General features: G+C 45.5%; 1 protein-coding gene across 1 annotated transcript in view; it reads left to right on the top strand.

Annotated features, from left to right (window-relative positions):
- Positions 1-10159, top strand: part of CNIH2 (cornichon family AMPA receptor auxiliary protein 2) — a 707580-nt gene extending 697421 nt beyond the window's left edge. Inside the window, exons 6-7 of the mRNA XM_069644884.1 lie at positions 6875-6926; positions 8262-10159. Coding sequence (XP_069500985.1) covers positions 6875-6908 — 34 coding nt within the window. The 3' untranslated portion in view covers positions 6909-6926; positions 8262-10159. The remainder of the gene's footprint in view (positions 1-6874; positions 6927-8261) is intronic.
- The last annotated feature ends 5259 nt before the right edge of the window (positions 10160-15418 follow it).

The following is a 15418-nucleotide window of genomic DNA, read 5'->3' as shown; positions in this document are numbered from 1 at the left end:
CTCAAAGTTGTGTTTCCAGCTGTGTACAAAAACCGATGTTAATGCAGTGATGTCCTATAGCTTTCCTCAGGACTGGTTAGACAGAACTTTGTAGATTAATCTTCCTCATGTCGTTCATGGGGCCAGAGAAGCTGTGGGAACATGAAAGTGTGTTTTAAAAACGTCTACATGGGGGAGGGTTAATTAAAAAAACATGTAGTAGTGCCTTCACATACCTGTTTCAAGATATTTGGTGTCTCAAGGCAGGATTAATTGACAAAATGGTGGATTGGCGTCTCTCAGTGCGCCAAAACAAATGGAGTCAGAAGGCTCTGGTTGCACACATAGTGTTTGTCTGCAAACAAAGAACAAAAACATTTTTGTTCACTAATCTGTCATTGAATGTAACAGAGGAATAAGTGCATGACATGCATTGAGGACCGTGGAGTATTTTTAAGGGGCGATTGCACCACCTTGATGTGGAGAAACATACTAACTATAGGTACGGGGGCGGTCAGTGCCCGTAAAGAAAATCGTGACGCTTAAATGCGTGACATAGACTATAAAATGGCGTGGTAGCCTTATTGGCGTGTTCTTACTTGTTTCCCACGTCCTTGAAAAAACTGTCCTCTTTTTTGGCCTGTGCCTGATGTTGAGGGTCCACTTGTGGAGGAGTCTGATCCTCTACTGTTGGAGGAGTTTGAAAAAGATACGTATTTCTTGGGGAATCTTTGTTGGTTGCCCCCTCTGGTGTTGTTACCTGGGTTTTGCTGTTGGTAGAACCCTGGGACAAGATACGGATATGTTTTCTCTTCTTGATAGTTCTGAATATTTAGCACCATTTGATTCAATTATGCTGGGTGAAGTTGCTCCTCTTGGCCTTCAGAGACTTGTCACTCCATTCCATATAAACGTCATGCCCTTTTAATTGTCCAATATTTGGCATCCATAAATGTTGTTGTTCATACTAATCTTTGGGAAATATGTCCTTGCACATGGTCTGCTCATAGCCTCCCTTTGTGCTTTTCCTCCATCTCTCAAAATAACCTCCTTGGTTCCAAGCCAATGAACTCCTCTATTTTGCAAGGGAAAACAACTTCTTCATCATCTTTCCACGTTAAGATCCTGGGCTCGTATTTTAAGGTAGCTAGGTTGATTGACATAAACCATCGTCCATCTTCTTCTAATGGTCGTCCTAAATGTTGAATATATACCTCTCATAAGCAAGCTTCTATGCATTCTTTCTACCTTACGTTTAAGCATATTTATAGTTATTGACCAGAGAGTCACTTCATTCTTCTTTGTGTTCATAAGTACTGCATCATGGAGTACATGTTCTACTTAGTACTTCAGTTACATTGTCATTCTTAAGTAGTTTAATATATTTCAGCATAGGTTCTCATATCTTCTTTATGACATTCTTTTGCTGTCATCAGACTTTGTTTTAACGCACATCCATTCTGTTCATGACTGAATTTCGACAGCTCAGCAAAGTGCATCCTTCTTGGTAACTTTCCTCCACTATGGCAGCTTGCGGGTATGCTCGGAAGGGTTGTCTGAGTGCATATTGTCTCTCAAATACTCAACGTGATACAGGATCACTGCAAGGATTCAGGTGTGGGTTCCCCATCATGGCTCTTCTTCTGTTATCCCAATATGATGGTGGGAAGCGGGCGAGGACTAAGGAGAAGACAGGTACCTCCTCCTCTACAAAGGAGAGTGTGAGGGGGGCATGAGAGGGTGAACAAAGTATTGCTGAGAGAGGGTGAGGCAGCGGGTGTGGAATAGAGGAGAGAGAGGAGAGGGTGCAGAGGGCCAGGCAGGGCAGAGGAGAATGGGGGCCTGCAGAAGGGTTGATGAGTTCCTTCCAGATTTTGAAAAGTTATGCCGAGTTGTTATAGGCCACGGAGATGCAGGCTTAGATAAAGGCTCTCCTCTTAGAGCGCATGGGGAGTCTGTATGGCCTTTGGAGCAGGCGGCAGGCCAGTTTGTCAGAGGATGTGCTAGAAGCCTGCCACTTCTGCTCAGCCGCTCTGTACTTGTGTTTCAGAGTGGCCAGGATGGAGTCATACAAGGAGTTGCACTTAGAGGCTGGCTTCATGCATATCCTTATGGCAGGGACAAGGATGTCCAGAAAGTTGGAAATGGAGAGATGAAGGTTAGTGAGGGCTTTGTCAGGGTGAGAGTCAGAGGCAGGAGTTGAAGGGGGAGTGAAGGTGGCACCAAATGCGGCAACTGACACTCGCTTCATCGGTCGAATGAAGGAGAAGGAAGCTGGCAGTGCGGGTGGAGGTCCAGCTAAGAGGGAAGAGTCTGGTCAGACCAGGAGAGAGGAGTTATGAGAGGGATGGCGATGGGCAGCTCTGAGGAGATGAGAGGATCGAAGGTGGGACTGTCAGAGTGCGTAGGACCAGAGGGAAGAATGGAGAGTGAAAGAGAGTCACAGAGGTTGTGGAAGTGCACAGTGGCTGCATTAGGGGAGTCGAAGTGAATGTTGAAATCCACAAGGAGAAGAAGCCTGGAGGAGGAGGTTAGGAGAGAAGACGTTAGGTCGGCGCATTCAGAGAGGAAAAGGGAGATCTGGCCAGGGGGCATATAGATCATGGCCAGAGTTAGAAAGAGGCAAGAGAGACATCAATCCTGCAGACAAGACATGCAAAAGAGGAGTAGGCCTGCGTCGGTGTGATGGTAGCGGGGTCCCACTCAGGGAAGATGAAGACAACTCCACTCCCGGACCAGTTGGGCCTGGGTTTAGAGTGGATCTTGTAGCCCTCAGGGAGGAGAGTATCAAAACTTGTGACAAAGCTGGTAGTGAACCATGTCTCGGTGAGAGCAAGAACATCAAGGTCAAGATCCTCAAGGAGGTGGCTAATGTCAGAGGAGTGTTTGACAGCAGAGCGAGAGTTGAGAGTAGCTAAGTGGAGCAAGTTGCCACTTTTGAAGGTCTTCTGAGAACATGTAAACCAGTCAGGGGTGGTAGAGGAGGTGGAGAGAAGAAAGAGGGAGGAGTGGCAGGAGAGGGGAGGAAGTTGATGAGAGACGGGAGATGCCTATCAAGAAGGAGGAGACTGGATTGAGAGCCCTGGGCCATGACAGTGCCATTTAGGTAGACATTAATGATGGCCCTAGAGGACCGTAAGGATACCAAGAGAACCTCCCGGTGGGTGCCACCATTAATAGGAGAGGAGGGGGAGAGCACAGACACCAAGTGGAGAGTCCAAAAGGCCGGCGGAGGGACGACAAAGAGGATGTCAGTGACAGTCTGTCTGAAGGAAGCATTGACATAGGTGTCAGAGATGGGGCGGCCTGGGTTGGAGACCAGGAGGTCCTTCTTGAAATTCTTCCTTCCAGATTTAGAGAGGGGTACAGGAAAGGTGATAGAATAGCAATTAGAGAAGATAGGGGAGATATAGAGCGCCATTGGGAGGAAAGAGGAGAGAAGGCAGGGGTGTAGAGGGGGGGAACTGCAGAGCACAACCCGAATGCACAATAATGCAATCAAGTAGTCAATGAAGTGTGAAAGGAAGAGACCTAGAATACAACATAACAGCAGAAATACAGTTGTGGGACGGGCACATTCCAAGTTCAGAAGAATTGAATACAAGCATACAATTTAAAAAGGGAGGCTCAAATATAAAACAGGCAGATTCAAATTCCAAAAGGGGGGGGGGTGCTAGCTTAAGTCCAAATGCAGTAGCAGCGAGTGAACAGATCATACTATGCATCAACAATCAATAGATATGTGAGGAAGGAAAGAGGTGAATGCGTAGTGCAGGCAGAAAAATCAAGGCAACAGATTAGGCTAAAAGGAACAACATTGCAGGTGAGAGTCAAAAGCACAAGGAGGCCAGTAAGCTAGTTTGACTGTACGGGCATCAATGGGATGTAACCTACAGGTAGCCAGGAGCGGGAATGGGCAACAAGATGCCAGGACGGTGTGGGTCCAGGCAGGCACAGTAGCGACAGAGGAGCAAGGGTCTGGAAGTTGAATGCTGCATGAGTCAGCAGGAACAAGTGGAGTTGGAGGCTGTAACCCAGACACTAATGCAGCAAGGCGGGGATGTGGGGTCGCCTAGGGGGCCGAAGAGCAATACAGGGAAGACCGGTAACCATCCGGCGGGGGGGATCCTGTGCAACCCTCACAAGAGATGTATGGAGTGAGAGAAGGCACTTACCCAGCTATGCTGCTACTAGGATACAGGGGTAATTGCAGTAGAAACAGGTTGGCGACAAGAGGAGGGGGGCCATCCAGAGCCCTGAGGGGGCCAGTGTCGCCTGCCGGCTCCCAGGCCTCTGTGGTCCTTCACAAAGCATCAGCCAATCAGGCTGATTGCAGGAGTCCAGTGATATGCACATCAGCGTAGAACAGCACGTTGGCCATGTTGGAAAGGCAACACTGTGTAAGAAAGGCAGGGCACCTCAATGAGGCAAAGGCTCCACTGGGAAGATGTTGGGGGCCCTGGAGCAAGTTGACAAGTCTTCAGAGACACATCAAGTGTTGCAAACAAGCTGTTTGTTGAAGGTCTTCAAGGCAGTGGGGATGAGCTTTTCTCTACCCCTTCCTTATTCCCTGTGACCCTGCCGTGGTGCAGGGGCCACTTCGCTGCTCTGTTCAAGGAAGGGGAGTGATGAGCAGCTCGGTGCCTGTCCTCTGCAAATGCAGGCTTCAGCGTCTGACCCGCTCTAACCCATGGCCGTGGAACTTGCTCAGCTGTGCGTCCCCCCCATCCCCGGGAGCCCACTCCCCTGCTGCACCTGTTGGACACGGTCATGGCTCCCCACAGCTCGCTCCACCTACCTGGGTCCGCTCACCGCAGGGAGTTACGGGTGCCTGAGGGTGGGGTTTGGGCACCGGGCCGCCTCACCAACACGCCTTCGCTGACGTTAGGTCCCAGAGTGCAGATCTTTGAATATCAGTACCACTGACTCTCCCGCCTGGCCAGCACTCAACAACAACGACTTGACCATAAACACTAATAAAACAAAAGTCATGGTCTTCAATCTTCTTAAATCTGGAAAAAAGCACCCCTATAATTGGCCCTTGGAGTCACATCCCCTTGATACAGTTGGCACCTATGAATACCTCGGGCTCACCATCAATAGTAAGCTGACCTGGGCACCCGGTTGGCACGTATTGAGACCAAGGTATAGCAGTTATTGGGTGGTGTCCCTCAATTTACATTTTGGTTTCTCAATCAACTGTACAATACAGGTGTATAATGCCAAAATTAAATCCACTCTTCTTTACGATGCAGTACTATGGGGTAGGAACCATCTATCCAAAATTATGAAGATTGGCGGGATGTGGCTAAAGGCTTTTAACAACTTCCCACGTTGTGTCCTCTCTGTAGACACCTGTCATTTATATTGGAATCTAATTAACTGTTCACATTCATCCTCATTATATACCATCGTATCAGCAGCTTCCCGGCCCCGAAGTTGGCTTTGGAATATCCAGCTTTAAGTTATTGGTGGAGGAAGGGCGGAAGTGGTGTACCCATCTTGCTGATGATGCCCTTGACTGCCCATATCCAAGATTTGAGCAAAACATCAAATCTGTCTGCCAACAGATCACGTTTAACTTGGCTACCAAAGCTCACAGTGGTGAGTATCTTCCTCAACTTGCTAAATGAGTAGCAACTCCCCTATACTTGCGGGTCTATCCCCACAATAGGATTATTATTTCCTACATGCGGTTAAAATGCAATTTAATAAGTACACTTGACGCTAAGGGGAGCAGGATGGGCCTAAGCAAGGACCATAGACTTTACAGACTCTGCGGTACTACTTCACTGGAGCCGGTTAAACATCTTATCATGAAGTGTAAAAGTCTTAACAAGAAGCCGGGCTTGCAGAAGCTTAGGTCTTTTCACTTCTCACACTGACTACTTGGATTATGTGTGGGAGGGTTTCCATGCGGGCAATGATGTATTGATTATGTACCATTTGACCAAGATGTGGCTCACTGTTGAGGAAGGGCATGCTGATGTTATATTGATCATCTGGATTAATGTTTGCATTGTCTTGTTTCAAAGGCATTATGGACTGATGAATACTAAATCAAAAAAATTAAAAAAGCATCTTCACTCAACCAAATGTCTTTAATAACATGTTTCTTCAAACTGGCTTTTTGGAGGAAGTCACCTTTAACAACGGGGGACCAGGGGCCCCATGTAATAAAACCTTAAATGTGGAATAAACCCAGCTCCCTGTGACAAGCACAAATCGAAGTGCATGGTGTCAATCCCAACACACGCTCACATAACGAGTTCTCTGTTCGCTGCAGTAATCTGAAGCCCCCTTCATTGAAGCCCCACACTACTGCTCTGTAAAAGCCCACAGAATGTGCTTTCATGGTATACACTTGTAACATTGAGCTAACCAGCTGGGCATAAGAAGAAAAGAAAACGTAGATCAGATCTAGAGAAGGAAAAGATGTAAAACAAGAGTGAAAAGGGAGAAAAGGAAAAGGCAAAAGATCAAAAGAGGGAGACAGATTAAAAGAAAGTGAGAAAGCTAGTGGAATGATGGGATGAGCAGGCCAATGGGAGTCTGCCCTGGGTGTCAGTTTCTCTTGAAAGGGAACTGATCAAAACTGGTGTGGTCGTTAGGTTGGCACAGTTATTTCATGATGATTTTGCCAATTGTGGTTTGTGTAATACTCTGCAGGGCTGCATTAGTTCTGTGTTTTTTCCACTGGTCAACCAGTCCTTTGGGGTCCGGGCTCCACACTATGTTGCTGTCTAGGACCCTTGGTCAGGGCTTGGTTTAGGAAGGTAGTATGTAGTCTTATGTGAGACCTGCTATTTCCTCTATCTTCCAACATCCCTTCATGTGATTGCTTTTATGTGTTTCGAAAATAATAACTAAAATGTTTTTTGTCTTATCTGTGCAGGGTGGGGGCCTCTGCCCGCTACGGGAGTGTTTGATGGGAACCGCAGTGTACGGTGAGCAGTCTTTTTTCGGAGTTAATATAAGAAATTCCAAAAGGCAATCTCCAAAATTTAAGTGGCCCTTGTTTTGCGTCACTGATTTCCCACATAATCTTCTGTCCTACATGCTCTTTTTTTTCCCTTTTCCTAAACACTCTTTGCAAAATTGCGTGGGTTTTGACATTTGTCAGAATTCATATATTTTATGTGGTTTGAAAGGGGTATGCTCTGATTGACAGTATAAAGGATGGTCTTGCTATGTTGTGCATGGTACGTGTGTTGATCATTTAGAGAATCAATGCTGTGTAAAGGGTTGCTGGTTGTTCCCAGAGTGGAGCCACAGGTTCACAGTTTGAGGAAATGATTCTCTTTTGGAATTTGGGCCATGGGTATGAGAGAGAGAAACATTTATAGGATTTGAGAGAAATCATTCTGATTATAGTGATGATCCTCTAAGTGGTGCTTGAGAGAGCTTGATCTAGTATCTAGTTGATAGTTGGGAGGATGGACTCTGGTTGGTTTTTGAAAGAGGGGGTGCTCTGGTTCCTGGTCCGAAGAGTGGATGTATCACTTGTGGTTGAAAAAAAAGAAGATATGGTACGTTGGCTTTGTGGTTGCGAGACAGGACACTTGACTTGGTCATTAGATCAAACTGCTATGTTGGTTGTTAGAATAGGGACACACCGAAGATGGAGGACTGGTTGGTTTTTAGTAAAGTGTTTTTTTTTTTTAAATGAGGGATTCCTTACTTGTCCATTTGTGCTGGTGACAATGTTTTTGGACAGGGGAGACTCTAGTTTGTTGTTAGGAGAAGGGTGAGTTGCTTAGATATTAGAAGAGGGATCACGTTGGTTGGATGCGAGTGCCACTTCCTGGTGATTTTGACAGGATACACCCATATATAGTTGATGGTCAAAAGAGAAGTATTACACTGATACAGGACTATGGTTGGGTGTTTCCAATCCTGGTAGACCATCTTCTAGTAATCTACCTGGAATGAATGGTCTTCTAGAAAAAAAATTAAAGGTCCACTGCTATCTCTATTTAGAGAGAGGAGATGTGAATTAGGGGTGATGATTTGTTGCAAATGCTGCTATATGTGTCATGTAGCGGAAGGAGCTTTCAAGATAGGGGTAGATAGAGACAGTAGTGAGCATGCGTATCATGAAAACACCAATAAAATTAAGTTCATTATGTTGGCTTGTGTTTTCACTGGTCACAAAGAGGTTTTTATAATTTCTGATTGTTTATCTGGTCTGTTATTTGTGTTTTATTGGGTATATTCAGTTAGTGTCTCTAATATTCTTTTTCTGTGTCTCTCCCTCTCTTTCCTTTCTTTGCATGGAACAGTATGGTTTATACACTGGTCAATTTCTAAACAAAACGCTGTGACTTGAACAAAGGCCATACACCTCATTGCCACCCAACCAATTCCCAACAAGACAGCAGAAACTTCGGCCACCTTCAGCCCCAAAATCAGAAAGAGCAACAAACAATGTTCGACTCTTGGACAATGAGGAGCAAGGAGAGATGGGTTGACACCTCCAATGCTTCTTCAGTGTTTTTAAACTGTGGGCACGGACATCTGCTCCAAGCTCCCCCATCCTCCGAGCTTTGGGGCATGGACACCCAACATGGACCTTTTGGATGTGAGACACTCGCTGCCTTTTCCTGCTGCCAGATTGCTGTGCTCCCTGCGGCGGTTGGGTTCCAGGAATCGTCCCTCAGGTGCTGAACTGATCCCTGCCTGGGACAATCACATTCTTTGGGAAATAGGATGGAAACATGCCAAACCCACCCATGCCCACCTTAATTGTCAAATCCTAGCCATTTAATATTTCGCTCCTGGCAGAAGAGGGAAGCAGACATTTTGTCAAGCACGTGACCCAAAGGAACTTGTCAACATTTCATTTTGTTCTCCATTGTTGCCGAACACATTCATCTCTTCGAAACGGCCAAATAGAGAGAGTGTTACGGAAGCAGAGACATCATTCAACGTCATCATGACGGACTGCCAACAAAGGCTTCCACACATCATCTTTAGTGAGGGCTGGCCTGGGAATGGTTGGGACTGAAATACACTGTCAAGAACCTGATATTTTTATTGTAGCTTTCGGCAATACTGCAACTCCGTGGAAATCCACGCTCAAGTCTCTGAAGGTGAATGGGTACCCTCTCCCCCCACAAAAAAAAACATTCACTTGATACCTCTGTCTCTTTCCGCTCACACCTGGGTCCCCTGTTCCTCACCAGGTCAAAAATACACAAACGATACATGTGCGCTGGACACCTATCCCACCCACCCATAGAGACAAACATAAAGAATGGAAAGCATTGGGTAGAGAAATGGAGAAAGTGTAAAAGAGAAAGTTGTAAGCTGGTGAAGGAGAAGGAAATATGAGAAAACAAATATGGGTGTAGATTGGTGAGCAGGAAGTACACATGAATGGAGTACAGATGAAAAATGTAGTGAGAATAAAAGAGGGGATTGAGAAGTGGAAACAGAAGAGAGAGAAAGAAAGTAGAAAATAAAGACACGGGGCAGAAGGAATGCAATTGGGAAGGAGATGGGAGGAAAATAAAGTGGAAATCGGAGGAACAAATAAAGATATGGGGGAAATTGTGATGGGGTAGAGGAGCCAGAAGTGTGAGAACATAGAGAGACACTGAGCAAGGGTAGGGGAAGGACAGGAGCACAAAGCAGTGGAATAGGACGGGAGAGTCTTGTGCGTGAATAGTAAAATGTGGGTGGATAGAAGGAACAGGTAAGCGGTGTATGTGAACTTGGGAAATGAAGAGAGCAATAGGATATTGGGTGACTCAATGGAGAATTTAAGGAAGCCGGAAGAGTGAAATGAAAAGAGAAATGGCAACAAGGGAATGGGCCTGAAAAAGGAGAGTGCTAACTGGGGAAACAAAGAGTGAAAGGTGACAGGAAAGGAATCTGTGGGATTAGGGGGACAGAAATGTTAAGACAATGCAGATCATTGGGGCAAAAGAGGGGACAGACTGAAAGGGATAATTGAATGTATAGGCAAGGGACAGGAAAGAGAAAGACAGACACATTAACTTGAGAATGGGTGAAGGGGAAAGCATGAGGACAGTGGATTTCCTGTAGTTGAAGCAGAGGCGTCCTTGAGCACCAACGTTTCCTGTGTATAGACCTCACATGTTCTACTGCCAGCATTCAGCTTCCTGAAACCCTGCTCACTTTTTAATTTTCTTCATTAAAATCGTGTTTAATATGGCATGCAATTTTCAGAAGACTTTCTCAGAATGTTTGTAATTCTCCTAGCTGGTGACCACATTTGACATGGCTGTTTGGGTTTCCCGGAACTGCAATTAAGATATTTGGTCTTCAATGGAGAGTAGAGTACCCAATAGCACAAAGATCCTGGCATAAATAAATAATCGGACTGTGATGCCGCGAGCCAGAGACCATTAAGTGAAGCACATAGGTGTCACTTTCAGGGGCGGGAAGGGGGAAGGGGCAGTGCGTTTGTCGCCCCAACTTTTGTGGCACACTATTTTGTCCCCCTCATTTGGCAGGGGCCCATTTTCTTTAGATGTCATATCCTCCCCAACCTTTTCAACAAAGTTACTTAATATCAATTTTAGAGTAATTCATAAAAGGAAAGGCTATCAGGGATTATTAAGAAAGAGGGATGCACATGCAAGGAAGTTGCACTGCTTTTACCACGTAGTCGTTTGTTCCACTGCCCATTCTTCAGGTGGCTCCAGCGGACTAAGTCCTCAAGAGACTGAATTACTCTCCTCCTTGTATCCCTAATCTCAATGAGTAAAGTACAGATAGGGCCTGCTAACCCCCATCTCTCCTTCAAGTTGCTCAAAAGCTCCCCCAGTAGCCGCATTACCTCGGTCTGGACTGGGAATCTGCCACCGCATCTGAGAGGCAGGGAGCACTGTCCACCACCTGGGGCTCGGATACAGGGCATATGCAAGCCAGTGGACATTGTCCGTTGCACACAGACACCAGGAGGTACTAGCGTAAAATTGACTTGAAGGCCAAATAGCCACCCTGGCTCACCAGCCATTGGACTTCCCTTCCTTGTACTCTTTCTAGCTCAGCTTACCCCATCCCTGGCGTTGACCGGTTACACTCTGCCAGAGCCCACGAGCTGCCTAAATTCTCCCATAATTGAGGTAGCTCTACTCGGGAAGAAACATTTGAGAGGTGGGCATCATCTGATGCCAGGCTTATAATCTCAGAACTGAAATAAACATTCAAGGCAACATGTTAAGGGAAGTTAATGAGAAATAGTTCACACAGTGGCCATTTTGCAACTAATTAGTCCTTTGTATTCAGTTTACCCTCAGTCTGCAACAAAAGAAACGCACACACACAAACACACATACATACCCCACACAGTCTCGGACTGGCCTATAGGACATTAGTGTTGAATAACAGGTCTATCCCTTTGTTTTTTTGGGGTGGGGTGGGTGTTCAAACAGGGATTTGTAATATCATAAACATTACAAAAAAACACACATTACCCTCTCCTCCTGTTCATATTCTAAAATTCCATAATGGTTAACTTCTGAACTTTACAGCTTTTTGTAATCTTATTGCTGTTTATGGAAAACGCCAGACTGTTTTTCTAGCAAAATATATGCAAATGTAACATTTTTCAACAAATATACAGTTTTTCTGATTTATTATGTCTAAAAACCACAATATGGTCAATGATACAAATTGTGTGCAAAAAGGGGTTAGTAAACCGTGCTTTTATTTTGAATGATACAACACCTAGGTGTATAGCTTGCTGGGGCAAGCCTTTGTTGGGGGTATGATATTTTCAACTGCAAATTTTACATATTTTTTGTGGACATGAGGTAAATTGTCTGTTGCAGTGTCCCAAACATTTTTTCCAAACACTCTCATTGCATAGTCGTATTTCATATATAACATCATATCTTACAACTTCTGACGAGATCGGTTATTCCATCATATCTCTATATTCTTTCCTTAAAAAACATTAATCGGATAAAACAATGTAAACAATGTCGACACTAATGCGTTTCGGCCCTGCTTAGCAAAAATCCGTTCATCCGCCACAGTTTTGTTGAAAAATAGGCCTATGTCAGGACAATAGTTCATTTTTATAAACATCTTGAACAAACCATTCAGCCCCTCGGCTACTTCATTTGGATTTCTAAAATAAATATTGAAAAAGTAAAATCAGTGGGAGAATCACTATGGTGATATTAATAAATCAGAAAAACTCTATATGTGTTGAAAAATATAAAATGTGCATATATTTTCCTGGAAAAAAACAGTCTGGAGTTTTCTATATACTGCAATAAGATTACAAAAAGCTGTCAAGTTCACAAGTTCGCCATTATGGAATTTCGGAGTATGAACAGAAGGAGAGGGTAGTGTGTGTTTTGTTGTTATGCTATAGGACAATAGGGCAATGCCTGAACCAAAAAACACAAAAGGCTAGTTTGGGCCATTTTTTGGGGTGAAAGTGGGCCTCTTTTTTGGCCCATGTGTGGAAGTTTGATAAATTACTTCTCCATGAGGCAGTAGTTTTGACCAGTGTACCTGAATGAATATTCTTTCAAATGCACAATCTGCATCACATTTTATCAAAAAACCTCTGCCTTGGGTACTACTCAAACAGTCTGCCACAAAAGGAATGAATTGCCATTTGCAACTGTGGGACATTTTTTCACTGGTGCCCGAGACAATTTTATGCCCCAGTCTGACCGTGCCCCACCCCTTCCCAGAAGAGTGGGAACATCTGCTTCACCGGCTTTCAAGGAGAAGACAGTTCATATGTCAGAGAAGCCAGTGTAACAGCACAGAATGGCAGCTTCCAGGGACCCCAGAGCATGTTGTGCCCGCATCGCTAAGCTGGCAGCGGGCACAGAGGTCTCATTTACCCAGACGCATTTAGAACAAGGATGGCAGAAAAAAAAACACAAGTACTTATCAGAGAAATTAAGATTTTCCTGGGGTTTGGTGGCCATATCGGAACATTAAGCATACTTCAAAACATCATGACACAGACCCCTGCCCAACCGTTGTTGGTAGCATGGACGACAAGGGGCAGATCCATGCCCATCAGGCCATCCAATTCTGCCCAACTTCATCCAGTTCAGTGGTCGCTGTGCCTGCTCCATCACATCTGGTGTACAGTACCATGCTGAGAATGCATTCTGAAAATAATGGCCTTTTGAATGGTGGGGCGGGGTCTTTTTATGGGAAGAAATTCAAAATGGTGCTTTATTTCAGGAAGCCCGGCAGGGGCCAGTAGAAGGTGAGCTGTGCATTGGACAAGGATTTGGTTTGCTGGTTTCTGTTAGAGCTAGCAAGCCTCGAGTTTTGACTAAAATGGGCGTTTGGCTGGGGACAGAAAGTGGAGACTGTAGCTGTCCTCTGTCACCCACAATTTCTACAGACATACATTCCCTGCCACTTCACGGAAGACACACTGGTTGGATACATATTCCTAATGGGGCCCAGCGCACCTGTTAAACAATTAGAGCCTATTGGAAGACGACCGTGCCACTCCCCATGCCCCCGAGCACCTCCAACTAGTCAGCCAGATAGTTTCCTAATGACAATGACATCTCGACCCAGAGGGCGGAGTCAATACAGCAGCCTTCCATGGCGCTGTGACGAGCCTGGGCGTGGCTGCACGCATGACGCAGCCAGAATCACATGACAGCACCGCAGTTGTCTACTCAGTGGAACTACACCGTGCCCAGCCCTCAGGACTGATTTGCCTATTTAGCTGAACTATATGATGTCAGCAAAGTCCCTTCAGGAACCATCCCAGCAACACACACCCCCGCCTGCCTCCGCAGATTGTAAAAACGCAAACATGTATTTAAAAAATGTATAGTACTCAAAACAAGCACAAAAATCCCTGCAATTGAGCCCCACGTTGATACTTTGGGGAGAAGAGATCCTCTATCCAATAAGAAAGGTGAGAGACTTCCCGGCAGCAGCAGGCCGTGTCCGCGGATCGGTCGGAAGGGCAGGGGTAAGCCACCTGCCAGGCTCGCATTGGGGGAGGAGTCAGCCTTGTGTTGTCATCCTAGTCTCTCATTGTTCTACCATGGAAAGCACTAGGCAAGTGAGGGGCCACAGGAAACCCCTCTGCGCCCCTCGCCCCTATTCTCGCATTTCTTACTTATATGAGATGCTTTGCCCTCTCTGTAATTCTCTCTGTGCTTCACATGAATGTAGGAAAAACAATCTTTTTTTATATTTTTAGAGTAGTTTTTTGTGCTAAAGGAATCGCTCAGAAGCCATTGTTTTAGAAAACGTACAAAAAGGGCAATTTTTCTTCTGTCCCTTTGCCTTTTTTCGATTCCACAGGTGGAGAGCAATATGCCAAATTGAAGGTTAGGAAGTCGGAGTACTGTGCCGGGGTGGAGAGGGGCAGACAGTCTTCAGTATCCCTCAAGGTAAAGAGGAGCAAAGACACTGGTGCACTGGTGACTCCTAGTGGCTAGTGAAAGGATAACAATGAATGATTGGATGGACATATACACGGGCTGGAGGGGCTGGGGTGGGGTTGGGTTGGCCCTGCAGCATGTCTCTTTGTAAGGGGTCCCTGGAAGGCATCTGCAAACTGCAGCTCTGCAGATGTTTTAGACTACCACTCCCATATCCCCTGACCATTTCCTTTGCTGACTTGGCCTTATGAGAATTGTAGTATTAAACACTTGGAGAACCCAAGGATGCAGATCCTTGATGCAGCCTCTTGCTTCACGTCTATTGGGCAACCATAGGGGGAGATCAGCGTGAAGGCTTTCGGGCACAGTGGTCACGTTAATGTCTGTGGTGGCTGTGGAAAGGAACATAAATATACCAGTGCAATCTCCCTCATAGCCACAGGTATGTTCGCTATAGTAACCCTTTTGCAGTGTGGGAATAGTTAGAGCAGAAAGAAGACTGGCGAGATCTAAGGATGCATCGAAGAGTCCTGGACTCTGAAGGGACCACCCGCTGGGCAGTGACATTGCCAGAGGCAGTGTGAGCAATAACAAGGCCCGAAGCCTGAGGGAAAAAAAAAGAAAAACTGTGTAAGTGTTGAATATTGAGGAACAGCTATGTCAAGTAAGACGCATCACCTATTCCGTCAAGTCGCTGACACGTCAAACACTGGTAATAGAAACTGCTAATGAACCTGTGAACTTAAAGAGCAAATATTGTATTGTGTACTTTTCTTTCCAATTCAGGTTGGACTGGGCCTGGAGAAAGCTTTTTGTGGGCACTATTTCTAGAACTATTCCCCCATACGAGCATGTACACAAGATGGCAACCAAGCCCTTTCTATCATGGCTGCGATCCCTATGAGTTCTCATTGTCCAGGCTGCAGCTCTCATGAAGTATTACTTAGGTTGTCGATTGTACTATTTGACCTGGACAATTTAGTTCTGAGATACTCTCTTAAAGGGGTCCCTTGCCACACCTGGCCCTATATATCGTGTTCAGGTTTGGCAAAAAGGTTGTTCATTTCAGGGCAAAC

Source organism: Ambystoma mexicanum, chromosome 2p, assembly GCF_040938575.1.
Source record: "Ambystoma mexicanum isolate Mex_15411 chromosome 2p, UKY_AmexF1_1, whole genome shotgun sequence".
Classification (NCBI taxonomy): domain Eukaryota; kingdom Metazoa; phylum Chordata; class Amphibia; order Caudata; family Ambystomatidae; genus Ambystoma; species Ambystoma mexicanum.
The sequence above is the reverse complement of the archived record's forward strand: the minus strand, read 5'-3'. Positions and strand labels throughout refer to the sequence as shown.